The 26,221-nt window shown below is 38.5% G+C and overlaps 2 protein-coding genes across 2 annotated transcripts in view; both read right to left on the bottom strand.

Moving 5' to 3' along the window:
* Positions 1–17,430, bottom strand: part of tm9sf4 (transmembrane 9 superfamily protein member 4) — a 35,578-nt gene extending 18,148 nt beyond the window's left edge. The window contains exons 1-10 of the mRNA XM_067591333.1: positions 17,365–17,430; positions 10,169–10,279; positions 8,941–9,040; positions 8,603–8,759; positions 8,209–8,353; positions 6,178–6,301; positions 5,979–6,100; positions 4,881–4,992; positions 1,685–1,755; positions 923–1,055 (exon numbers count right to left, since the gene is read on the bottom strand). Coding sequence (XP_067447434.1) covers positions 923–1,055; positions 1,685–1,755; positions 4,881–4,992; positions 5,979–6,100; positions 6,178–6,301; positions 8,209–8,353; positions 8,603–8,759; positions 8,941–9,040; positions 10,169–10,279; positions 17,365–17,382 — 1,093 coding nt within the window. The 5' untranslated portion in view covers positions 17,383–17,430. The remainder of the gene's footprint in view (positions 1–922; positions 1,056–1,684; positions 1,756–4,880; positions 4,993–5,978; positions 6,101–6,177; positions 6,302–8,208; positions 8,354–8,602; positions 8,760–8,940; positions 9,041–10,168; positions 10,280–17,364) is intronic.
* A 346-nt stretch (positions 17,431–17,776) lies between these two features.
* The window catches only part of hck (HCK proto-oncogene, Src family tyrosine kinase), a 28,207-nt gene continuing 19,762 nt past the window's right edge, over positions 17,777–26,221 (bottom strand). The window contains exons 10-13 of the mRNA XM_067591332.1: positions 25,078–25,154; positions 22,223–22,376; positions 21,762–21,893; positions 17,777–20,415 (exon numbers count right to left, since the gene is read on the bottom strand). Coding sequence (XP_067447433.1) covers positions 20,213–20,415; positions 21,762–21,893; positions 22,223–22,376; positions 25,078–25,154 — 566 coding nt within the window. The 3' untranslated portion in view covers positions 17,777–20,212. The remainder of the gene's footprint in view (positions 20,416–21,761; positions 21,894–22,222; positions 22,377–25,077; positions 25,155–26,221) is intronic.

Here is a 26,221-nt window from a genome sequence, read left to right as displayed (position 1 = left end):
CGGCGGTTCTTGGTGGCCTGGCAGCCCGCCAGGCCTGTACAATTAAGGGGGAAACACTGATGTGTGGCTTGGAAAATAGCTATATGGGGCACTGAATTTTTCTTTCCTTCTTGTCAGATTTCTTTTCCCAGGACTGCTGCTGCTGTACCGGCCACAGTGCACCACAGGACAGATGGACATGTTACTATGGTCCACCATCAGCGGGCGGTGGCGCGGCTCCTCGGTACAGCAGCAGTCCCAAGAAAAGAGTTCTGACAAAGAAAGAAAAGGGCAACACTTAGAACTAATGTTTGCCATTACACAACACCAGACACCCACTGAACATACAGTTAGGAAACAGCAGGTTAGCGGCACAAACATGGACCCCTGGCCAATCATAGTGCTTGAATGGTATGCAGGGCGTGTCTTGCCAAGAAAAGCAGTGGGATCCATAATCTCTTCTTTACTGTACTCAGACCTAGATTGCTAAACACACAGATTTGACCAAGTTGCGAAACACACAAATCTGTTATTGAAACTGCTATCTTTCTTTTTTCTTTCTTATTAGCAAAGTGCAGAGTACAAAACAATCGAGCAGCAGCTTCTCAAACATCTCCAGTAGCAGGTCATATAAGCTGTCTTTAATCAACATTAATTCCCTGGTCAAAAATTGTGAGGAAGGATACTCCACTCTATAACTCATGTCTATTTCAGAGTGCACTTTTTCCCAGATACACTTCAAAGTCTTAAGCCAGCACCTGCAGTATTTGGATCAAAAAGATTATGAAATATAAGGTGTGCCAAATTTTGTAGGCTACATCTGCTATTTCAATGTGTCAGATACATATTTTATCAACATTTAAATATAAATATCAGATTAAAGAACTCAGGTGGGGGCCAAAAAACATCCCTACTGATGATACAACAAGAAAAACAAACTCACAGATGACAATGAGGATCATGCAAAAGAGCTGAATCCCTGAGCCCAGCAGGGAGCTGAGGATCATGGGATACTGAGGCGGCCTGAAGACGTCACCATGGACGTTTTTCCATCCCGATTCCTCCATGGTGTCCTCCTGGTTAAGTGGGAGAAAAATCTGGTCAAGTGCCTGGAGTATATTGATCTATTAAGCATCAAGAAGCTAAAGGTGATTAAGGTAAGACTAAAATCAGTACTCTAAACCAGCTGATTTGTTGTTAGGTATAGAGAGAAAGGGCTCTCCTAAGTTCTTATTTGGGTTTGGGTAAATCTGATAAGTTTGTCTGTTCTGTGGACAGTGGTGGAATTTACTACTGTCTAAGCATGGATGTCTGAGGTATGTGATTTGTTACCTGAATTATAAGGTTTTTGATAAAAATCCTGGAAGGTTCTGTATATGTCTTCTGAGCTATAGCATAATTTTCCCTGGGAGTTTTTAATAGCTGTGATTAGTGTTTCATTTCTTTTTCATTATTTTGTTTCAACTGGTTGGCAGCAAATTCAGTCTCATCTTTAGGATGTGAAATTGCATATTTTGATGCATAATATTTTTATTTCATTTTCTGCATCTCATTTTTTCCTCAGTGGGGGAATCAGAAGTTATCCTAAATTCAACTGTATTCAAATCTATACAATGAAGATTTGTACTAAGACATTATATGCAACCTTTCCCCTAAGATTTTCTGAGACCAAGTAAATTGTCTTATCAGGTGTGTATTTTCTTACTATGTCATCCTCTCTGTTGTAGTTAGCGATGTCCTTCCGTAAGGTCCTGATAATGATCATACTGAGAATACCTGAGAGAAAAAGGGCAGGAAAAGAGAAGGATGTCAGTCAACTAGAAAGACAGAAATGTCTGTCATATAGAACAAAATGTGCAGTTGCTCCATGTATGGTAATCTTTATTTAACTTCAACTTTATCATTATCCTGAAGGAAATTTGGTCTACAGCAAGCATCAAACACATCAAGTTACACAGAGACATATAAACATTGACAGTAACAAGCATAATAAATAAAAATCATGGAGTAAACCATCAGCTCCAGTAAAAACAAAGACTGAAAAACGAAAGATGGTCACAGTACAAGATTTAATATTATGTACTGTGAGTTAAGTGCAAAATAAATTACAAAATCAATTGAGTAAAATGCTGGGCTCAGTACGTAAAACATAATAAATACAATACAAACATATATATGGATGTGCCAAAAGTTAAAAGTCCTTGTTTTAGGCATTCTGAAACGGTGGCCAGAGGGAAACTGCCTTCCCTGTACGCATACTGAAGTGGGTCTAACCTTCCACCTGCTTCAGTATCTCCTGCTTGACCAGCTCCTCAAAGTTTTTCATCACCAGGGAGGTGAGAGCTACTGTTCTAAAATCATTCAGGACTTTGGGGCTTTTACTTTTTTGCCACAGGGACAATAATGGCATGTTTCCATACTTTAGGAACTGTTTCAATCAGCCCTGTCCTGTGATTCAAATGTCACTCACTTGAGCAGCACAGGACTTGAGCACTCAGCCACTAATGTTGTCTGGTTCCAAGCTTACTGACCTTAGTTTGTTTAAAAAGCTTTGCAACAATAGATACATCAATTTTAAGAACAGAAGTGTCTCTAACTCTAAATCTAATTCTACCAAAGCAAAACACAAACAGCTATGTACAGGGTTGAGCACATGCAGGGGAATGCGTGTGTGTGTGCGTGTGTGTGTGTGTGTGTGTGTGTGTGTGTGTGTGTGTCAAGATGGTGACAGGGCCTGATGTAATGACGTCATCGGTCTGTGATGCGGATGTGACTATGGGAGGAAGTCACGTCACGCGAGACCCGAGAGAAGCAGTTCCTTTGTCCACAGACAGTATGTGTACTGACGGCAGTCTGTAACGCACGTTATCTGGTTTCTGATCGACAAAGCAACTTACTTACTCACTCACGGTGGCACAAACACAGCAGTAGTCCCGAGCAGGACAAACACAAAACAGTCTAGTGTGGTGAACACAACTAAACAGGCAGCAAACTTAAAATACTCCTAAGAGTAAAGCAGGAAAAATGGACTCCGCAGTCCGTCAACTCACACAAGAGAACACACAACTAACACTGCCTCTGCCCAGACGTATGCCTTTTACTTGGTCACTTCAGAAAGCGAGCAGGGTGTGTGAGAAGTCCGTCTTTCTGTCTGGTTCTGTCCGGCTCTGTCCTCGGCTCAGATGCAGACGGTGGCCATTCTCGCACAGTCGGCAAATGTTTAACGGCAGCTGGCTGATTCTCAGCGGCGTGGAGGAGAAAACAGCAGAGTCAACTAAGTGAAGAAGAGCGGGACAGAGAAGTTCCACGTCTTCCTAAAGAAACTTAGTTTCTTATTCCTGCAGGGGATTTGAGGGTGCTGGTTGCAGCAGCGGTCTCTCTTGGATCCAGGAATGTGATCGGGTGAACACGGGCGAAGTCTCGTCTCATCCAGCGAGGGGAGTCTTCGGTGACGGAAAAACGTGCGTGGGGTACCTACGTTAGCGAAGCTGTCTCACAGGAGGGCGATGTTCCTCCTTGCCCAGTTCACAATGAAGGCGTATTTTTCAGGGCGTGCTCTGATTTGAAAGGGGCGGTGATGTCATGGCTGTGTCATCAGGACGCTCTGCTGTGCAGGAGCGTCTCCGCCAATGAGAGACTGTATGTTGACTGTTCCTTGCTGAGGTGTGAAAATTGCAAAGCATCACTGGAAATGGAGTTTGCAATGGACTCCCATTGTCTGTAAGCAGCATTTTGGCACTATTCTTTTGTCTCTGGGGAAACAAAGGAAAAAGCACCTCGTGGTCAGGCTTCAGTGGGTGTATGTAGGCCTTCTCTGTGTGACCTCGTGGTTTGAGGCCCAACAATTAGTTTGTTCATAAAATTTGTCTGAATAAAATCTCAAATAAAAACTATTTAATTCATCAGCCAGCTGCACATTAGCAGTATAACCATTCAAAGAGACTGTTTTGTTGTATTTATGCAGACCTGTCACTGATTTCATGCCATTCCAAACAGACTTAAGGTCATAGACATTGAATTTGGATTTGATCTTTTCCTTATATGCAAGTTTTGCCTTTGCAATTTCACTCCACACTACTTTTCTAATTTCAGCATAAGCAATTTTATCCCCACTTCTGAAAACAGCATTTTTTTCCTGACGCAGTTTCAGCTCCTTGGTGATCCACGGCTTGTTGTTTGGATAGAAGACAACTGCTTTTATTGGCATCACACTCTACACAAAAAGAGATATAGCTGCACACTAAATCTGTCAGTTCATCAATGTTATTAGATGATTTCTGAAAGATGGACCAGTCTGTGCAGTGAAAGCACCCCTGTGGGACCAGAGTGCTATCCTCACTCCACACCTGTACTTCAAGTGTCTGCACTTTATCCCTATGTAGCACAGTCCTGTATGTAGGGGGCAGGTGCATCACATTGTGGTGCACCTGCCTTTATTCATTATTGCAGTTAAAAACATTAGGCTCACCACAGGGTGAATAAAGGTTTGCAAATTGATCCACTGAGAGAATATGCTATTGAAATCCAGGGAGAAAGTCCCTGATTGTAGTGGATCCTGTTTGTATGAGATTTGACAAACAATCCTAAGGCGAGGTTCAGCATGGTTGTCAGGAAAAGTGGGAATAATATCTCCATCTTTGACTTGGTCACGGTAAACTCATTGTAAAAAAGCATTCACAAAAAACGGTACAACAGGAGAACACTAGTTTAAAGCCTAGTGAACACTGGTTAACTAAACAATAATTTATAAGACACAGACAGACATGTGGACGCCTGCTGCCAGTCGCCACAGGAGCAGCGCCTTTTTCTTGTGGTATATGGGTGCCCAATACTACTTCATTATGTTGATATGCACCTATAAGAGATTGAGCTGAGCAGGATCCGTCAACAATCGGACATACCAGACAGGAAGAAGACAACTACCACAGAGTTGACGATGGAGAACCAGTGAATCTGGACATCGCTCATGGTCAGGTACGTGTCCCATCGAGACGCCCACTTCACCTCGCTCTCCTGCACACATGACACAAGGGGCTCAGCATCTTTTATATAGCTTTAGTCATCCTGACAAACTGAAACAGCTGGAAAATATTAAATGCAACCAAGTTTCACATCAGTCTTGGGTGACTTGGTTAGGAATAGCTAGACCGATAAATTGGTCAAGCCAATATTTCGGCTCATATTAGCTTGTTGCAGATATATCTGAATCTGTGTGTATATCAGCTGATACCTAACAAGAAATTACAGAAATGGCAAACTAGGTTTGAAGAAATTTAGAAACACTGCTACCATTACATAGTTTTTTCACCACAAAGCCCTGACAAGTTGATTTAAAAAATGTCCTGCTTTATGTCACTTTATTTCTTTATTTAATTCTTTAAAAAAAAAAATCTAAGGGAGTCATACCAAGATTGTTTATATTATTTTTTATTTTACTATTGGCCAATATATTGTTATCAGATTTTTTAAACTCCCAAATATTGATATCAGTATCAGCTTCAAAACTTCAGTATCAGTCAAGCTATAGCATGAATCAAAGTGAGCAAGGCATGAGATAATCAATGGATAAAAATGAATCAAATCAAACTTTAATACTGTATTGGCAAAATATAAGACAAGGGGTCTTTAGGGCTGAAACGATTAGTTGATTGGCTGATTGACAGAAAACTTAGTTATTTGATTATAATTCCATGAACAAAAATTCACTAGTTCCAGCTTCTCAAAAGTGAATATTTTCTAGTTTTCTTTTTCTTCCATGACAGTAAACTGAATATCTTTGGGTTTTAGACTGTTGGTTAGACTAGACAAGACATTTGAAGATGTCACCATAGGCTCTGGGAACTTCTGATGGACACTTTCTGATATTTGCTGACATTCTGTAGATCAAACAATTTATCGATAATTGAAAATAATACAGCCATTTTGGTTGTTATATAAAATGGTCTGACTCCTGGTCACAAGATGTTTCAAATAACAGAATCCGCAGAGCAGTCACTGACCTCCCAGTGAACAGAGTAGGTGAAGAGGACCTCATTCTCCTTGTTTGGATCGATCTCCTGAGGGGCAGAGCCGCTGGCCTCAGGCAAGGTGCAAGTCTTGTCTTTTTCCACAGCCTTCAGATCTGAGAATGAATACAGAGTGAGTAACAGTAGACATAGACAACCTCCAGCTCCTCAAAGAGAGTGTGTTGACACCTACCATCTACTTTTACACTTTGGGGTACGACCTCAAATCGCACCACCCTGTAGTCGTGGATTTCTCCCTGCTCCAGCTTCTCCCTGTGAAAGTACAGGATGAAGGACAAGTGGTTGTGCAGATAAAACTGGGAGGGAGGGAGAGAAGAGAAAGACAAAGGTCAGTACACTTCATGTGGAAACACCTCAAACATAAATGGTTTCATGTTTTTCTGCATTTCAATTTTTAAAATGTAAAAATAAAATCCAAAAACATGTTTTTGCCTGTTACTGAGTTATAATCCTCACATTTTTACACATGCATACACACACATACAAACACACACCCCTGCAGAGGGCCAGTAGTCAAGTGTACAAATCTGAGCTACGTTACATTAAAAACGTTTAATCTGTGATGTTGGTCAGTAAATGACAATATATTCTCATATAGGCAAAGAACTGTAAAATGCTTACAAATACAGTTTACTTTTTTAAATCAAAAAGCTGTGTACTCTCATACACTTTTCTCTGCTTTTATTCTGTTCATCAGACCATCTACCCATTTATGTTTCATGTTGCATTTCAGTGGACTAAGGACACAAGTAAATGGTTTGGTACTCAGTGCACTGGATCAAAAAAAATAGTGCCACCTATCTATTTCAACCATGACTTGGTTGAATATTGACTCTGAATCGAATAGTGACATTGAGAATCTGAATTAAATAGAGAGATTCCTGAAGATTCCCAGCCCTTGCTGTAGGGATACACACTGTTCTCTGCAAATTAAAAGCATGAGAATGTGGAGATTAATTTGAAGAAAGAAAACATTTTTCAAGACAATCAATGAAGCGTGTATTTGCAGAGGCAAGGCACAGTGGAGCTGTCTCGTCCTCAGACAGATTTCATGAGGTGATAATATGGGCATTCAAAGTCAGCCCTGCAGTAAAACAACAGAGGTGGCTGTATTGGTGGGAGCATAGGAGGCTGGGAGTTACTAGTGAGACATGAAATACCATCAAGCAAGTCCAGTTTGAGTCTTAATCTGTGAATCTGAAGGCTTTTCAAACGCCAAAACACCTAACAGTTGTTTATATTACAATATACTCACAGACAGGATTTTACAACTTAAAACTACCAAGTCATATATATTTAAACAGCAGAAATACCATAAAAAGTAAAAGTAAAGTCATCCACCAGGAATGTGCTCTTGCACATATGTGATTGGACAACATAGTGCGCCTTGCTAGGTAATATTGCATTTTGTTGCAAAAACTGAACCTGGTTAAACTTTTTTTGCCTGACAATCCTCAGTTTTTTTGCTGGAGTCATCTGCACTGGGACTCTCACCACACCGTCCAGTGTGTTTTTTCACACAGAGCTAATGTCTAAATGGGCCTTTATTGCCAGGACAGCTACTGTAGGTGACGACAGTATCATAAATATGTCTTCATATGATATGTACATGAGTCTACCACTGTGTTGTTACCTAGGAAACTATTGATAGCGTAACTCTGTTAAGGAATACGGCATTGCATAGTATGTTTGCGTAGTGAGTGGGAAAGAGCGAGCGGCAGGAAAGTGACGGTGGATGCGAGCTGAGCAGAGGAAAAGGTTAGTAGTAAGTTGTCAGTCTGGCAGTAAATGTACAGTACAGACTACAGTGTGTCAGTTAATAAATACTAAAAGGTCACGTCTGTTGTTTCCCCAAGTGCTTGAAAAGTGAAGGGGGTTAGCTCCAAAGTTAGCAACAATGGGTTAGCCTAACCCGAAGACACAAAACAGAAATAGAGAACAAAGAAATGTGTGACTGCTGAGCTCACTGTGCACTCTGTCCCGTTACAGCTCCACGCGCGACTAATCGATTAGTTGAAGATTATGTACGATTTCAGTCGACCAAGATTTTCTTTGGTTGACTACAGCCCTAATTTTTCCAAGACCTGATTTGTTTTGTATGCAACATTTCTAATTCCACTCTTCTGACCATCTGTGTACCTATATTCTCCACTTCTTTCCACCTCTAAACAATATATTGAGGATAGAGAAATTTAATCCTTACCTTGTTGTTGTCAACAAAGCCCAGTCTGTAGCCATGTTCAAACTGTATATCTTTCACAACGTCTTTCCTCTGCTCCTCTTCTCCTCCTGCCTCTCTGTTGGGGTAAAACTCTAATCTGGTGGCAACTGGCAGGTTATCTGCAATACTGAGAGGCACAGGGAGGTGTTCAATTAATTTTGGTTTACATATTGAACATTAAGAAAAATCTAAGTATTAGAGACCTAGGTTATATCAAAGACATGTTTGGGAACAGGAAAAAAAACTATAATCTTCCAACTGCATTATTAGCTGCTACAAAATATTACTTAAAAGTAAATGAATGCATGATGATGTACATAGCAACAGGTCAAGATAAGGATTTTAAAGTATACAACAGCAAGGAAGGGATGCTCACAGGTGAACATAATACTCCTCCTGTATTCGCTCAGCAACCAGTTTGCTCTCTTCTATGCTGAGCTTTTTCTTGTTGCACACCATCTCACATTTCTTGTCCTTATTCATCTCTACATTGTAGAGGGTATTCACAATACGGTCCCCACGTAACACCTCACCTACAAAAAAGAATTACAAAAATTAAAATATATATCAAAAAACACACTTTTTAAAGTAGTATCATGTAAGATTACATTTCATGATTAGGATGATGTCAAATTAAGAGAAACATTTAGAGAAATTTCTCAGACCACATTCTGCAAATGTAAGGAGTAGAGAAGGCGGTGACAGTCCACTTACCCAGGTTCTCTCCCTTGTAGAAAACAGAATCTGGCATACAGTAAGGCAGGGAGTAGTATTCATAAGGAAGTTGGGTTCGGGAGCTGGTCAGCTTCACTGCCTGAAAAACAAATGATGTTACTGACTGACTAATTTAGAGTGATATGCAAAACTGTCTTGACAACTTGGTCTAGTTAACACTGGACACGGCACTTTGTTTGTGGGCTTTCTAACCATGATCAGTAGGACCAATGTTTATAACAGAGTCACTTCCTGCCAGCCACCTCCATGAGACAAGCTCTACAGCCCACAAAAATATTAGGTGCATGGTTCAACCCATGGCTGCCCAAAGGCAACTACAGTCTCTAAAAGTGTTTCACATATAACCTGTTTGGTTTGTTTGAGCTTTGAGCCTCTGTAACTCAGTGCAATCTCTTATTCAGCATTTATTTCATTGGTCTTTAGGAGAAATTTAAACATGTTCCTGGGGACCAATCGGCTCCACTACAGCACTTGCTATCAGAAGCTGTCAAGCTTAGATGTTTAATCCAAAATGGGCTTATAGGACATTCTGTTCGTCAGTCCACAAAAAACTGAAATATTGAACAAACAAGAATACACAAATGTGTCTAAACATATGGCATGAACAACACATACTACTGAGAAAAAGTTCCAAGGTTGGATTTGTAGTTTTTTATGTTACTAAAAATGTTAATGGGATTTTGAATGAGGTTTTCTTACTCCTGGAACAGAACCTGGAAGTTCCGGTTTCACTTGGGCTCTCTATTAAATCCATCATCTGATCATGGGAACTGTATAAGTGAGCTATAAGTGAGCTACATAGCTATGCAAGATCATTTGGTAGACATGGTGAAATCAAGTATGTGAGTGCAGAGATTTTCCCTTATCTATTAGAAAGAGTTCAAACAGAAGTGTGTTGTGCTGACCCACACAGATCCGTGTAGCATTGATGATGCAAGACGGCATTCACCAAAACTATCCAATCACTTGCCAACTTTGTACTAAGCTCTTGGTTTGTTTGTAATAAATCAGAGTGAACATGAAACAGACCAAAACTAAAAGGCAACAATGTCTCAATTTTCTTTCCTTTGTCTAAAAGAAACTACATGTGTGAAAGCAACCTGACACCCATGTTTTGTTGTGCAAGGTGGACACCTACATAAATATGGGAGGAAAAAGTCCACACAAAGCCAAAGACATTCATGGTGTAAGGTAACCGTGTTCTTACCTTAATATCTACTGTTTCACCCTCATGGAAGTCTCGGGGAGCGACTCCGGGAACATAGAAGGGCCGCACTATAGGCAACAAGGACAGCAGCAGCAAGGCCCACCACGTCTCCTGCAACACAGACATAGCAAAATATTTTAACATACAGACACACACACACACACACACACACAGAATAGGCACATCTATTTACTTTAGACTGATAACAAATGCACATGATTTGTAACAGTGGTACTGACCTGCAAGCTATAAAAGAAAGAGAAGAAGGAAAGTTGCTGCGCACTGACTGCCGAGTGTGCGGTTCAGTTTCATGAGATGCCTTCAGGCGAAAACCTAAAACTACTTCCTAACAATTTCCTTCCATACCATAACTCCATACACACAACCATGTCAAAGCTTATAAATAACAGGTTTTTGCCTCACCTGTAGTGTCCTTTTGTGAGGAAGGTTAAGATGCCTGGCTGTCCTCTAGCATTAAACCAAAAGTAACATTACAGTGACTTTCACAGGAACATTATCAGGGCTTTCACATTTTGGGATGTACTTTGCATTGCAAATGGATACATTTTTAGTACAATACTACAGAAATGAAGGGGGATCCTTTCAAGCCAATAAACATCAGCAAACTATCTTAAAGATGGCCGCTTGATACTGTCGCCCCTGCCCTCTCCCCCTTTTTTTTTGCAAAAACTACCTACCAACTATTTGTAATACAAAATTTTGGTCCTTCATAAGTACCTCAGCATCCTGATGTCTAAAAATGCTGCATACTAGATATACTAAATCAACAAATATCCACCTAAACAGCGACAACGAGCCTCCCTGTGGTGGACCTGAAGACACTAGCAGTGAGTTAGCAGTCATGATTGCAGCAGCTATAGAGAAACAACGCTTCTTCATTGAATCCCAGTTCTCCAGCCTGAACGAAAAGCTTGATGACATCAAGGCCAACCTGGCCACCTGTACTAAGGATATACAGAAACTCCATGTGGAGTGCAATGACCTCTCCAAAAGGATGACAGTAGCTGAAAAAGATACAAAGCTTAACAGTGCTAACTTGCAGAGCTTTGAGGCCAAGCTAGCAGACCTAGAAGATCGGAGCCGACGAGATAATCTACGTATTCCGGGGATACCTGAGGGAGCCGAAGGTGCTAATGCTATTAAGTTCATCTCTTCTAATCTTCCTAAATGGTTCCCCTGTCTGTGTGAGCAAACTGTTGAGATTATGAGATCACATCGTATCCCCCAATCCAGTAAGGTCAACTCTGATGGCCCTCGCGCTATCATATGCAAGCTCCTGCGTTTCACAGACTGAGACAGGATCCTCACAGCAGCAAGATGTACTCCACTCATTCTTGGTCGTTAAGACATTCGCTTTATGCGACTACAGCCGCCACACCATTGACCAGCGCCGATGTTTCGCTCCTGCAATTGGTAACGCTAAGAAGATGGGTTTTCAAACCGTTCTCCTCTATCCAGCTAGGCTCAGAACTGATCCGCGGCTCCTTACATTGCATCTTTGATTCTCACACAGATGCAGAAGACTTTCTCAGAGCTCAGGATTCTTCAATGGTGGGCGTTTATAAATGGCCCTTGGCAAAAACAATCAGTACCGGACCTTTTGACATCTATGGTCAATCTTGACTGCTTATGTTGGAGGATCGCATAATAGCCGGTCCACAGAACTACGCCAGTGAGGTAACCCATTGACTGGTATCAGTTATTTTCATTTAATTAATTACAAGTTCTTTTTATGGGAAGATGTTCTATATTTGTATAGGCAATTTGCTATTTTTTGAGATGCTATTAATATTGTAGCTTACCTCTTATCACATTTTTTCCCCTCTTTCTTTTTTCATGTGCTTTTCATTTATAGCAATTTGCCTATGCAAAACAACCGCACTAATATTTGTTAGGTAGTTATCCATCACTGCCTGTTTAGCAGCTGTACATTCTTCTTCTTTTTTGTTTTTTCTTTTTTTCTGTCCTTTTTGCTATGGGGATGGGGATAAGGTCTGTTTATTATGTTTTTGATTTTCTTTTTAGGTACTCCCCACTGATGGACTTTTTTGGGCACTGTGGCGCCCAGTGCTTAGAGGGTTATAGTTCTTACCTTTCTTATTATTACAACGATGCTCAGGTGACTGGACTTTTGTGTTTATTACTTATTTGTACAGAATGGGAATGTCTTACATCATCCTTTACTTTTGTTCAACTTAACTTAGTATCCCCATGACTACTTTACAGTTAGCCAGCTGGAATATAAGAGGTTTGAATAGCCCTATCAAACATTCCGCTTGTTTAGACCTCCTCCATAGGAAGCATATTGATATAGCTTTCATACAGGAGTCTCATCTGATCGCAGCCTACATACATCGGTTTGCAGATAGATTTTATTATGTGGCTTCCTCAGCCTCTTTTGTTTCTAAGACCCCTGGTTCTTTCATTGTTCTGAAACGCTCCCTATCTATAAATATTCTAGAGAAAATTGGTAGTATTTATGTGCGAATTGCAGTGATTAAAACTATTATCTCTGGTTGTAAATTAGCCTTTATTTCTGTTTACGCCCCTAACAAATTTGACCAAGAATTTTTTTATAACCTATGTGGGATACTTTCAGAACTCCAGGATTTTACTTTAATCTTAGGAGGGGATATGAATGCTGCCTTAGACCCTAAATTAGATCGCTCAGTCTTATAGGATCATCGTTCTCATTCTCAAATATCAGCTTCAACCTCTTTGTCACATATGATATCAGAATTTAATTTACTAGATGCATATAGAGTGGTTAACCCTTCAGCTAGGCAGTATAGCTTTTTCTCCGATAGACATAGATCCTACTCACGCATTGACTAGCCTATATTTTTATCCTCAGGAGTCTCTGAAATATATGATGCAACAATGCTTCCCTCTCCTTTGTCTGACCACTCTATCCTATAGGTTAAACTTATTTTATTAAATCCACCCGCTAAAGCATCGCACTGGTGATTCATCACCACTCTTTTGAAAAATACTGATTATTGTAAATATTTCAGGTGTGAACTTGACAAATTTGTGTCTGAGAACACTGGTACTGTGGATGATCCTCAGATATTTGAATTGGAATCAAAGCTTTTTGAATTGGAAAAGCAACAACTGTTAACATTATGTGAGATTGGCCACCAAGATATTCAGGTAACGCGCATAGAATTAGATTCTCTTCTTAGACGTAGAGCCAAATTTCTCATTCATAAAACTAGAAGAAATTATTATTTTAACGGCTCCAGACCTAGTCATCTTCTTGCTCAGAGATTGAGATATGATGACAAATTCTCCACTATTTCCGCTATCAAGTCCAATCACTTGTACAATATTGTTTCTAAACCCGAGGAAATAAATAGTGAATTTAGAAATTTTCAGCAAGACAACGATCCCTAACATAAAGCCAAAGCAACACACAAAGTGGCTTGATCACAATAATGTTAATGTTCTGCAGTGGCTGAGTCAGAGTCCAATCCAGACTTTAAATGGACTTGTACATGGTTAAATGTCTCTGATCCAAAGCACTTTACTATTTGCAATTTTACACACACACACACACACACACACACACACACACACACACACACACACACACACACACACACACACACACACACACACACACACACACACACCTACTTATCATGGAAAGGATTGGCATAACATAAATTGGTGTGTCTTCAGTGTCTTGACTTCATCATGTGGACAGGATGAGCCAACCCTTGACCACCTGCTCTACCTGTTGCCACAATTTGTGGCAGGATTGACATATTATGATGCAAATGAGCCAAATACAGGTCTGTCTTATGGATTTCAAAAACTGTTTATCTCACACCTTCCTTCAGTTTAACTCAAAAAAATCAGAAGTTATTATCATAGGCTCAGCAGCTCCTCCAGGGTCTGACATGACCAATGGCCCGGGGCCAGTAAAAGTTACTGCAGGGCAAGTTGATTGGCCACTCACTGGCCCAGCCAATCAGAGTCATGGGTATACAGTTTAGGACTAGGAGGGGACATTTCTCCTCGTTTGAGAACTTTAAATGGCATTAATGGAGTTAAAAGAGGAAATAACTAGCTGTATTAATAACAATAAGTATGTGGTGGGAGTATTTATAAATAAAAAAAACATTTTATACAATTGATCACAAAATATTACTTAATAAAATGTAAAGGTATGGTATCAGAGTGGTGTGCTGAATTAGCTGATAAGTTATGGGACACAGACAACAATTTGTGCAGATTGGTGACTACATATTAACATATTTGGAGATTATTTGTGTAGTCCCAAAGGGGTCAGTATAAGGCCCTAAACTGTTTGTTCTGTATATTAATGACAGATGTAAGGTATCAAGTCTATTGAAATTCATTTTATTTGCAGACAACACAAATATTTTTTGTTCTGGGAAGAATTTACAGTAGCTTTTGGAGTTGATCACAGAATTTAAGACTGCACAAAAATTATACAAAGCAAGAAATAATCTACTTCCTGGCAACAAACAAACTAATAAACAAACATACAAACATATAAACTATTCTCCAACAGAGAGGGTGGGTACAATTTAAGAGGAAAATTTAATTTTAAAACATTGTGTTCATACCAATCTCAAAAGTATATTTATTTCAAATTGTGGGATGAATTTGTGGAATGAGTTATAGGAAGAACTTAAGGGATGCAGAAGTATGAATCAATTCAAAAAGAGGTAACAAAAATTTGTTTTTGAGAGATATAGGGATGAGGAGGGTGCATTGCTTCTCTCATGACTGAGACATTCGTGGTGGATGCTGTTATTGTTGTTTTTGTTGTTGCTGATCATCAGATAAATGTATGTGGGTGTGTGATAAAGACAAAGTATAAGTATAAAGAAATTATTAACTTCCTCCTGCTCCTTGTCGGACGTGGTATTTTTTGGTTTGTTTACTAAGAGTTTGTTGCTTATGTTAAATTCAATTGGTTATTATTGTTTATTTTTTGTTTTTATTCGTGTTTGTTTTTTATACGCTTCAAAATAAAGTTTAGCTATCAAATCAAAAATTAATAGTAAAGTTAGGCTTTGCTATCAGCTTCCTGACTCATTTTAAAAAAGAAGAGAAAAAGAGAGTGAGAGGGCATGAGCAAGAGAGAGAAAGAAAAAAGACAGAGAGAGAGAGAGAGAGAGAGAGAGAGAGAGAGAGATAGCCTAGGTGTTTGAGCGAGGAGAGGGAGCAGTGGTAGAGAAAACAAAGCTGTTATTTTCTGATTGTTTTACAGCGGTTACCTTCTCAAGCAAAAATAACCATCAACACTCAACAGATGATTTACCGTGGAGACAGACGCTCTTAGTTTGTTTCATTTTCCTCCTCTGCATTTCTCCTTTTCATTCGTTCATCAATTAAAGTTCAACTCCATGTCTTTAGTGGACAGGTGGCTTGCGGAAGCAGACAGAAGGAGCTTTGAATGAACATGTGCACACAAACAAATGCCATTATGTTCTTTCTCCCGCTGTTCTATCTTAACGAGTACATTTCTGCAGATCTCTCAGCATCGTCTCAGTTCTTGACACAAGAGTTCATTATAAATGTCATCCATACTCGCTGAAATGTTATTATCATAAATTCTGTTCTCCCTATGTATTCTATACTCTTTGGCTTTCCACAAAATGTTGAGAAACCATACACCATTCATTTACTGATCCAATGTGCGCCTAATTTTATATTTTGAATATTTTTCTAATATATCAACATAACATATCCATAACTAACCCAAAACAACCAAATCTGAAAGGGAACTTCACTGTCATATGTATATACAATGAATAAATCACCAAAATTATGGAAAAGTTTTGGCTGTGAGGCCAGTGAAAATATACAAGGGGCCAGTAAAACGCTGATCTACTGGCCAAGTGGGCCTGTATGGAAAAATGTTACATTGGACACTGTCCTCATTTAGTCACACCTAAGGTGTGCATTTGGATTACATCCCAATTGGATTACTGTAACTCTCTGCATTCCTGTTTGAGTCAGTACAGCTGATCAAAACTTCAGCTGGTTCAGAATGCCACAGAAGATTACAAATAATCTCAATTTTAGCATCTCTACATTGGTTGCCTGTACATTTAGGATGTTAATGCTCAACTATACGGTATGCATGGTTCCTGACTTCATATCAGGCAAGTTAGCTTTTTATCTTCATTTAAACCTCTCCTAAAAACATATTTTTTTCATTGCATTTTCTTAAAATGTTTTATTTGTTGTCTTTACTGCATCTGTTGTATTTATTTAATTTGTTTAATTGCTCCTTATTTTAATCTTAATTACTTGTATTTTGCTGCGCTTTACATCTTTCGATTTTATGTCTTTAGTAAAGCACACAGTGACTGGACTGTGCTATATAAATAAAGTTATTATTATTATCATCATTACTATTATTTTTTATTATTATTATTATTATTATTATTATTATTATATGAGACAACCAGGGTGTATTTACTAATACTGACTCGAAGAACATTATAGAGTCATTTTCTGTTGTTCATTGTCAAACGCCTCAGTATGATTATGAGATCCAATACTGGGAAACAATAAATAATAATGAAGTCCCAGGTGAGAGTTATGGTATGGCAGTGACGGAAGTTACCGAGCATGGCTTCTGACTTACACGCCACACAGTACTTAATCAGACAGCACCAGCACAGGCAGAGAAACTACAATGACAATTTTTAAGTAAGTTACGTTGTGTTTATGTCTTGTGCTGCGGTCATCCTGACATCTTAGAGAGCTGTTAACTGACGCTGCCTGACAGAGGTGCTAACTGCTAATGCTACGCCAAAGTTCTGCTAGCTGATTTCCCTTAGCGGTACAGCAAATGTCAGTCTAACAACGGAGTACGTGGCTATTTGTACTCCGCCAGCACAGTCTTATAAACCAGAAAAACGACACAAATCAGTTTTATGAGAAACAGCTCACTACCAATCAAGCTAGGTATAGGTTAGCTACCTACTAGGTAGTTAGCCAGATCGTCAACATTCAAAAAGCAGCGAACTCCTCTAAAACCGGAGCTGGTTACCGTTAAAATGCTGTTTATCGAATAAGGTAGACATCTACCCTGCTGCAGTTACAGCATTGTGCCTGACTTATCTTGGAAAGGACAATATGGGCGATGTGTAGTTTGAAGAAAAAGAGTTCGTTTCTCCACTTACCATAACCGCGGCCGCCATTTTGAATACGTGTCATTCGTGACGTCAGGAAAGTACTGTGTGTTTTTCAATTAATCAATTTCTTTTTTATTCGACACACCCAGCAATGTTGCACTATTGAACAGCTGAGTAAATGATGACTTCCACCATGATAAACGACTGCTAATATAAACAAACATTAAGAGGTTTAAGAAAGGGTTTGTGGTATTTTATCCCATCTGCCTTTTGCGTAGTGTGAATTTTGTAAGCCCACTTGTTTAACCATCATATACCATCGTTTTAAATCATTAGGATTGCCTCCACCTTCATTCATAAAAGTTGGTTTACCTTAATTAACCTATATACAAGCAAACTAATGAAATTAATGTTTTCCAAAATATTAAATATTTCGTGCTCTTATGTACACAGTCGGTAATCGTTTTTAAAACATTTTATTGAAAATTTTTCACCACACTTGCATTTAACCAAGCAGCTAACACAACATGCAATGGGTTTTATATTGATAAAGAAAAACACAAAAAGATTTGTAACCCTGTGAATATACAGTGCTGGGCATTGATTCTATATCATATATCACTTCTCTATATAAGCGTTTCATAGCAAAATATTTGGGATATTGTTGCTCACAGTTCTCTCTAAATGGATGATACCAAGTCTGCCACATAAAATCTTAAATGACAATATTTCCATTGAAAATTTGAAATTTTGGTCAATAACACACATTGCAACCATGTGAGTCAAAATAGTGAACATGAAATTATTATCATATGATTAATGAATAATTCAGTGAAAATCATAACATACCAATATGGACATAATGCGGTGATAATTATTGCATCATTCATTTTCTCCATATCACCCACACTATGATTTCAGCATTCACCGATTGTGCAAGAAATGTTTTGCTATTCCCAACAATGTAAGAAACACATTTTTCAAACAATGTAGAATAAAAATAGAATCTTGAGTCCTTCACTAAAAAACGATAGAAAAAGCTTTTACTTTCAAAGATGATTATATTTGAAATACAATGATGTCAGAGCAGTACTATTTGCACAAATAAATTAATTTTCCAAACAGAAAAATGAAGGCCAAAAGATGTGAAAATCTCTATGTATTGCTTTTCCCAAATAAAGGCTAAATATTTAATGGGGCAAAATAATCAACAAGCACTAATAGTTAATATGATTTCACATCAAAGACCCTCTTCCTAAATACTTGCATTTCATTGTGTACACCTGTGTATATATACAGAGCATACTGAATGTTCTGAAAGCAAAAGAAAACAACCACTGCATAAGGCACAAAGACTGGGTAATGCTCAAACAAGCCACAGCGTAATGGAAAACATCTATGAAATATAAATAGAAGATTTAAGCATAATCCACCATATATCTTGCACTTTCCATTTCCACAGTACCTGCTTACTTTTCACAACAGAAAACACTTTGTCAGAAGGGGAATGGACAATTTGCTTGCTGAACTGATGACAGTAACACAGTATTATCAGAGCCAAACACTGCACATATTTCACTGTGAACATCTGTGTTGTGGTTATACCCTCCTTTGATGGATGCACAATGTGTGCTGGAGCATAACCGCTAAACCCATTCTTTTCCATGTCACTGCTTTCAGGTGGCCTTCAATTGTTTGTTTGTGAATATGGCCATCTATGTTTTTACTTGCATAAAATTTTATTTTTGTGTGTGAGACAGTCATGCTTCAATGTACAGTATTGCCTGCTACATACATATCATCTAGAAGACCTTCAAATGTTTTAGGGACTGTACAAAAGTTATAGTGTGGATCAGGGCAGAAAAATGGGGGGGGGATTATTTTTCTTTTTGTTTAGGATAGGGTAGTCAGATTTTTTTTACAGCACTAGGAAGGGCTTGATATTTTCCAAAATTTGTGTTTTATTTCAGCCTTCCCCTGTAAATTCATTAGTAGCATCACAGTCTTGCTGTCCTTGGTCTTGGCAGCATAAGGGTTTATCCAAGCACACTTGATTTTCCATCACATGTACACAGAAGAGTTCTGCACAGGTCCAGTTTTGCAAACCCTTACACATCTGCACCTACAAGGCACAGTAATGCAGCTGACCTGTTACCCACAATTACTTTCAGATGGAGATACTTTTAGGAAGTCAAGTCACATGTTTCTGTGTAAAATGATGTGAAGCATTCTTTTGTGTGTCACTTTTAGAGACTGCTGATACTAACACACATACAGTATCTGTCTGCACATATCATGCTCTGGTCATTACTTTGTACGTCTAGTGATTTGCAAGACTACTGCTGATGTGCATCCCAATGATTTATGGTGACTGTTGTGATGATAAATGTTGAGTACAGCTAATGCAGCTGTAGTCATAGTAGTCTATGACTAAACCTTCAGAAAATCATCAGACATCAATCAACATCTATTTTGCTGAGCTGCTGACCTAAGTATGAGGTAGGATTGTGTTGTAATAATATCAAAAATAGTAATAATAATTATTTTATTGTATTTGCATATTGCTTTTCTTAATCTCAACTGTGGTTATAAACGTTCTAATTCAAAGGGCCTAGCTTCTTAAAAAAAAAAAAAAAGGTTCACCCATTCCCAATAATTTGTGTACAGTCCCTTGTTAGTATACAGTATGTGTGTTTGGATGAGCAAGAGAGAAAGAGAGACAGATAGACAAAGAGAGAGCGTGTGTGTGTGTGTGTGTGTGTGTGTGTGTTCTGAACTGCACTACTGTTTGCAGAAATTGGACTTTCTGTTATATATGAAAGGAACCGAATTGTTATTCTACTGTGTAGAAAAATGTGTAAAAACTGTGTGAAAATCTGTCTGTGGATGTTAAGTCTCATGGCTGCTGCTGATACTGGCTCTCTGTGGCTGTGTAGAAATCCTCCAGGACACTCTGCAGGTAATCGAAGGTAGGGCGGTCTTCTGGCTTGTTCTTCCAGCACTCCAACATGATTTCATAGAGTTCCGTGGGACAGCTGTCCAAGCGCTGCATTCGGTAGCCCTTCTCCAGGGAACGGATCACTTCTGGGTTGGTCATACCTGAAAACAAGAGCATGTCATTGGGTTAACGAAGGCTGTTGAGCCACAACCTCTTAATAGCTCATGTGGTGGAATGAGATGACTTCTGCTGGGATGCCAGTGCTGTGACATGGTAATGTCTGTCGGTTCATCACCTTGGTCCAGATTAAAATATCTCAACAACTATTGAATAGATTGCTTTAAAGCTTTGTACAGACACTCATGGTCCCTAGAAGATGAAGCCTATTGACTTTGGTGAGCCTATGACATTTCCTCTAGTCACCAGTAGATTGACATTCTTGTTTTTTAGTTAAATGTCTCAACAGCTACTATATGGATTGACATTAAATTTGGTCCAGATATTCATTGTGCCAGCAGGATGAATGCTACTGACTCTGGTGATCCCCTTACTTTTCATTTAGCATCATAAGCAGGTAAAAGTATTCATTTATCATTTAACATCTACTTGATCGATTGGCATGCAAAATTTCATACAGACATTGGTTCGCAGACTGTGGTACTATGGTGATCATCTGACCTTTCCTCTAGTGCCATCATGAGGTTGACATTTGTGGTTTTGAATAAAATGGCTCAACAACTTATATGACATCTGGTAGAGATATTCATGTTCCCCTTAGAATTTTGTCCAGTTCTTTGGTTTATAACCAAATACCTGCAACACTAATAACATTCCCATCAGCTGTGCATTGTGTTAAGTGCTAATCAGCCAATTTGCATGCTAACACTCTACAACTGAGAGTAAGAAAAAAGTGTGGCACACTCTGGCTCCATGTGCATTTCTTCTTTTATTTAGATCAAAGTTCGTCCCTCTGGCTTTCTTCAAGATCAACAATAATAGTAGGACACAGGCACTGAAACACACATGCTACACATAATAAACACATGCTAAAACTAACATGGGAAACAATAATGTGCTAAACACCAGCATGTTATCATTCTCATTGTGAGTGTGTTACCATGCAGCATTTAGGTGCTACCCATAATACCTTGAGAAAAGCTCAGATGATAAAAAATTCTAAACGGTAGAGGGCAATGGTGATGTGTTGTTAAACAACACAAGAAGAAAACTTAGGATGGCCATCCACACCCACAATGTTAGTCTTTGTAACTTGTTTACATACTGCCTCTAACCTCCAGTGATGTCTAAAATTCACAAGTGTTATACCATTCCAAAGTGGAGCTGTCTTTCCACTTTTTTTGGAAGGCCACTTTAAACTGGGGGCAAGAGAATTGGACGGAGTGCATAGGAATTGAGGTGTAGAAATAGTGCAAAAGTGCAAAATCATTCCCCTTCAGAGAGAATGTGACTAATATTGTATGAACTTTGAAATTAGAGTATCCCTTACCTGGGTATGGTGTGCGTCCATAGCTGATAATCTCTGTCAGCAAGATGCCAAAGGACCAGACGTCTGATTTAATGGTGAAAGAGCCGTAGTTGATGGCCTCAGGGGCGGTCCACTTGATAGGGAATTTGGCCCCTGGTTATTGGAAGATATTGAAAACAGTCAGAAATGAATGTTAACATTGTTACTGAGACATTAGTTGGCTCCTAATGACACTGCTGCAAAGTTTCCTGCTGGTCACACATCCTCTCAAATTCTTACATCAGCCATACAGCAAGTCACTTTCTACTGTTTTTGTCACTCATGTTGTAACTTGACATCTCACTGACATAAAGTAATTTCCCGTGAACTGATGAAATCTTGACTGCTCCCATTTCAGTACTTCTTGGGCATCAGTTCCCCAGTAATCACTTCTGCTGATGACACCTGGCTACACATGTGACAGTAAATATATTGGGTCGTACCTTCCCTGGCTGTGTACTCGTTGTCTTCAATGATGCGAGCAAGACCAAAGTCAGCAATTTTGCACACTAAAGCCTTATTGACCAAGATGTTGGCAGCTCTCAGGTCTCTGTGGATGTAGTTCCTCTGCTCAATGTAGGCCATGCCCTCTGCAATCTAGAAACAAACAAGTCATTGTAAAAGAGTGAAAACATAGTTCCAAATAGTAATTGTCAATGGCAACAAAACTGTACAAAACAGCCTGAAACAGGATGCTTCCATGCTAACAATATTTCCGTATTATGCTCTTAGAAATACTATATGTACAATAGACTTTATATAAGCTGTTCTGTTTCTTTTAATAAATGGATTGATTTACCTTATTTATCCACTGGTTTTGTGTACCATTTACAAATGCCATTGTATACATATTACCTGGTATAATCCTTATTGTTTCGGATAAAGACATAAAGACAGACTGTACTATGCATGAGGATTTATTCACACGTGCACTTTCTCCCTTTAGTTCCTTTGTAGTGGCACCAGATAAAACCAATCTCTCTCACTATCTGATGAATAATTTAACATGACAAAATCTGACATAGTAGGGTTGAATCAAAACAGGCAGATCTAACCTTCTTCCTCTTCCCTGTCTGTTGTTTGTATTAGATTTGAAGCAACTCTTTCAGCAGGGTGCTAACTCCCCCTCTCTCTCACACACAAACATGTTCATATTAAGCAAACTTTCTACAGGGGGGAGCTGTTTTGTCATTATCAGAGCAGCTCTACACAAGCCAACCTGTGCCACCCATATGTATAAGATAGGAAAGTTACTGGTGGGAGTTTAAATTTGCAGATATAGATATGTTGATGGATGGTGTTGCAAATTTAAAAAGTGCACCACCCACAGGCAATGAGTGTTACAACTTTTTTAAGCTGCCATGAAAAGCAAGATTTTTTTCATTTTATAGCAGTTGTTCTTTCTGTGTTTTTGTGGGTTTTTTTTAAGTCACATTAGTGGTGTGAGATTCATCCTTTTGGGCCATTCTTGGTCCCCCTGGATTGAATCCAGCTGAATGTGATGATCCCTTGACTTTTCCTCCATGTTAGTTTTCATTTATCCAGTAATATCAAGAAATATCAAGAAATCCACACCATGGATTGGCAAAAAAAAAGGAAAAAAAAGAAAAAAAAGTATAAAACCTGACCCTGACTTTTTCCAACATAAGGTTGACATTTGTGGTTTTGAGTCTCAATAATTATTGTATGGATTGGCATGAAATTTGGTACATTCATGCCCCCCTCAGGATAACTCGTAAAAACTTGGTGATCCTGTAACTTTTCAAAATTTGTCATTGTCAAAATTTCAATTTGTCCAATACTTTTATGATCGAATGCCTACAAAACTTCTGTCATACTCATCAGCCTCAGCTGCACTTTATGTTAAGTACTAAGTAGACAATGTTAGCATGCTAACACACTAAACTGAAACACCATAAATTTTATACCTGCTAAACACCGGTTAGCATAGTTATGTAAGCATGTTTGTCACTGTGAATATTTAGCTCAAAGTATAGCCTCACAAAGCTGTAAGCACAACATTTTTTGACATTTTGCATTTGCAACTTGTACTCCCTGTAATGTTAAAGTCCCCCCCCATTCAAAAATATGTTTTTCTTCTTGTTGCTACAGTTGGAGATGCTATTTTCACATTCATCTGGTGAAAGTGGAAAGTTTATCTGTGCTCTGTGCTTGAAAATCTGTGCTCAAGGGTCGGGCCTATGAGCATGATTTGTGACATCTTATTTAGTTTTGAAGCCAATCCTGGTCCTGGTTCCACTTACACAAGTGTGATGTGGAAACTTGAAGCCTCCAGCGCACATACACTGAGAATGGACTTTACAGTGAAGAAGGAGACATCTTGTCTCCACCAGTTAAACATTTGAAATTAAAAATATTTGCATATCCACAGATTCTAGATTTTTAAATGATACATGATAAATGTTTAAATTAAATACCATTCCAAGCAGAGTATTTTTATACCTCTTCATACATGTCTGGAGAGGATCTTTAAAATACAATTATTAATAATAAAATAATTAATGAAAACATGACATTGTTGTACCACACCAACATCTAACAGAAAATTAATGCTCAAAGAGAAATACAACTCAGCTTGTTCCTGTAAAACACCAAATGACGGCTTTTGAAGATTTTGTATATATATATATATATACACACACACATATATATACATATGCATCTTTTACTTCCCTTCTTAAACATCTATGACCCAGTCTGAATAGCCTTTTCAGGCAACTGATCATAAGACAAGTGAGCCTAAGTGTTAACTGTTAGGAGAAATAGTCACTTGTCAAGAGCGAACTATTCTACAAATAAACTACAATAAATTTAGTTCAAATATTCAGTCAACATAATTGGTTCCTTTCTTCTCTTATTTTTTTTTCAATTAAAATTGTCCATTATTCTCTGAACCACCATACACACAAATAATTCAGTTCTTGGTTTGCTGGTGTAGACAGTCAGGCATGAAAGAACAAAGATATAATATAGTAACATACTAAACTGTCTATTATGTCACAGAATAGAATCTTCATTTCAAATGTTCTAAACTAGATATAATATAATTCACTTTGAAAACACTACCCAATAAGTAGAACAACAGACTAGTGATCTCAAGAAATGTGAATGTGAAAATTATGTGTAATTATGAAAATATGGCCTGTATACGCTGGAGGCAAACAAAAGATTCATTGATATAAAACACAAAACAGCCAAACAACCAGATGATCTGGTCTGGTAGGCTGTCATGTGTGGAATGGAGGACTGACACTAACTGTGATTGAATGAAATTCACCTGGGCAGAGAAGTCGATGAGCTTGGGGAGCTGGACACGGTTGCCCTCATCACTCTTTAGGAAGTCTAATAAACTACCTGTAGGCACATACACACAAACGCGTTAACAAACACACACTACATACAGTACATACTGAGCATATGCTGTAAAATATTTGTGACCTGGTAGTGCAAAAACACAAACATAGCATTTACAAACGTGTATTGACAGAGGTTCGACCAATATTTTTTATAGTATAACAAATAAATTTGAAGTTCATTGCCAATAGGGAGGTATCTAAGTGACCACTGCTATGTGCAAGTGTAGGTGGATGCCCTGCAACTTCCTTAAATTTTATTTTCCTTGTCTATTGAATTTATTGGTTAAATTTACAGCAGTGGTTCTCAACATTTTTTGTCTCGATACCCCCACAGCCCTGTCAGATGAACTCAAGTACCCTTCATAAACACCATGTTTTGTGTTCATTTGAATTGATTTCAAATTGGATGTTAACAAGTTGATATTGTTGCAATATTTCGTTTATACAGTTGAATTGTCATTGTCAGTGTTATGGTTGGTTTAATCAAGTTTGCATTTGTACTTCAACCACTTGCAGTGATCAAACTTTTAGCTATTTCAACTATTTAGACATTACCTGTAGCAATAATAACAACATAATTCCCGTTATTTCAACCATTACCATTAACCTAACTGTCTACGTATATCAACTATTCATCTGTTACTTTTAGAAAACTATTTGAACAGTATATTCATTTCTTCAGCCATTTATCCATTACTTTTTGCTTTCTATTCCAATCATTTATCCGTTACTTTCAGCTGTTTAAACTTCTCTGCTTGCTTTCTGCCTAGTTTTCATGGACTCTCAATTGTAACACATAAAATTATGTTGTAATCAAATTGTAATTTCACTTTTTTTCAAATTAGTTGAGCTACTCCACAATCTTTCCATACCTTTCCATACACCATGGTAACTGCAAAAGTACCCCCTGGGGCACAAGTACCCCTGGTTGAGAACCACTGACTTACAGTATGTTAGTTTCTCTTAAGATAAATAGGGTTTTAGTGTAATATGATGTAGATAAATAATGTTGGGATAAATGGACAAATTCAAAGCCACTGATGTGCAGGTGTCACTGAATTAATT

Source organism: Thunnus thynnus, chromosome 6, assembly GCF_963924715.1.
Source record: "Thunnus thynnus chromosome 6, fThuThy2.1, whole genome shotgun sequence".
Taxonomy (NCBI): Eukaryota; Metazoa; Chordata; class Actinopteri; order Scombriformes; family Scombridae; genus Thunnus; species Thunnus thynnus.
The sequence above is the reverse complement of the archived record's forward strand: the minus strand, read 5'-3'. Positions and strand labels throughout refer to the sequence as shown.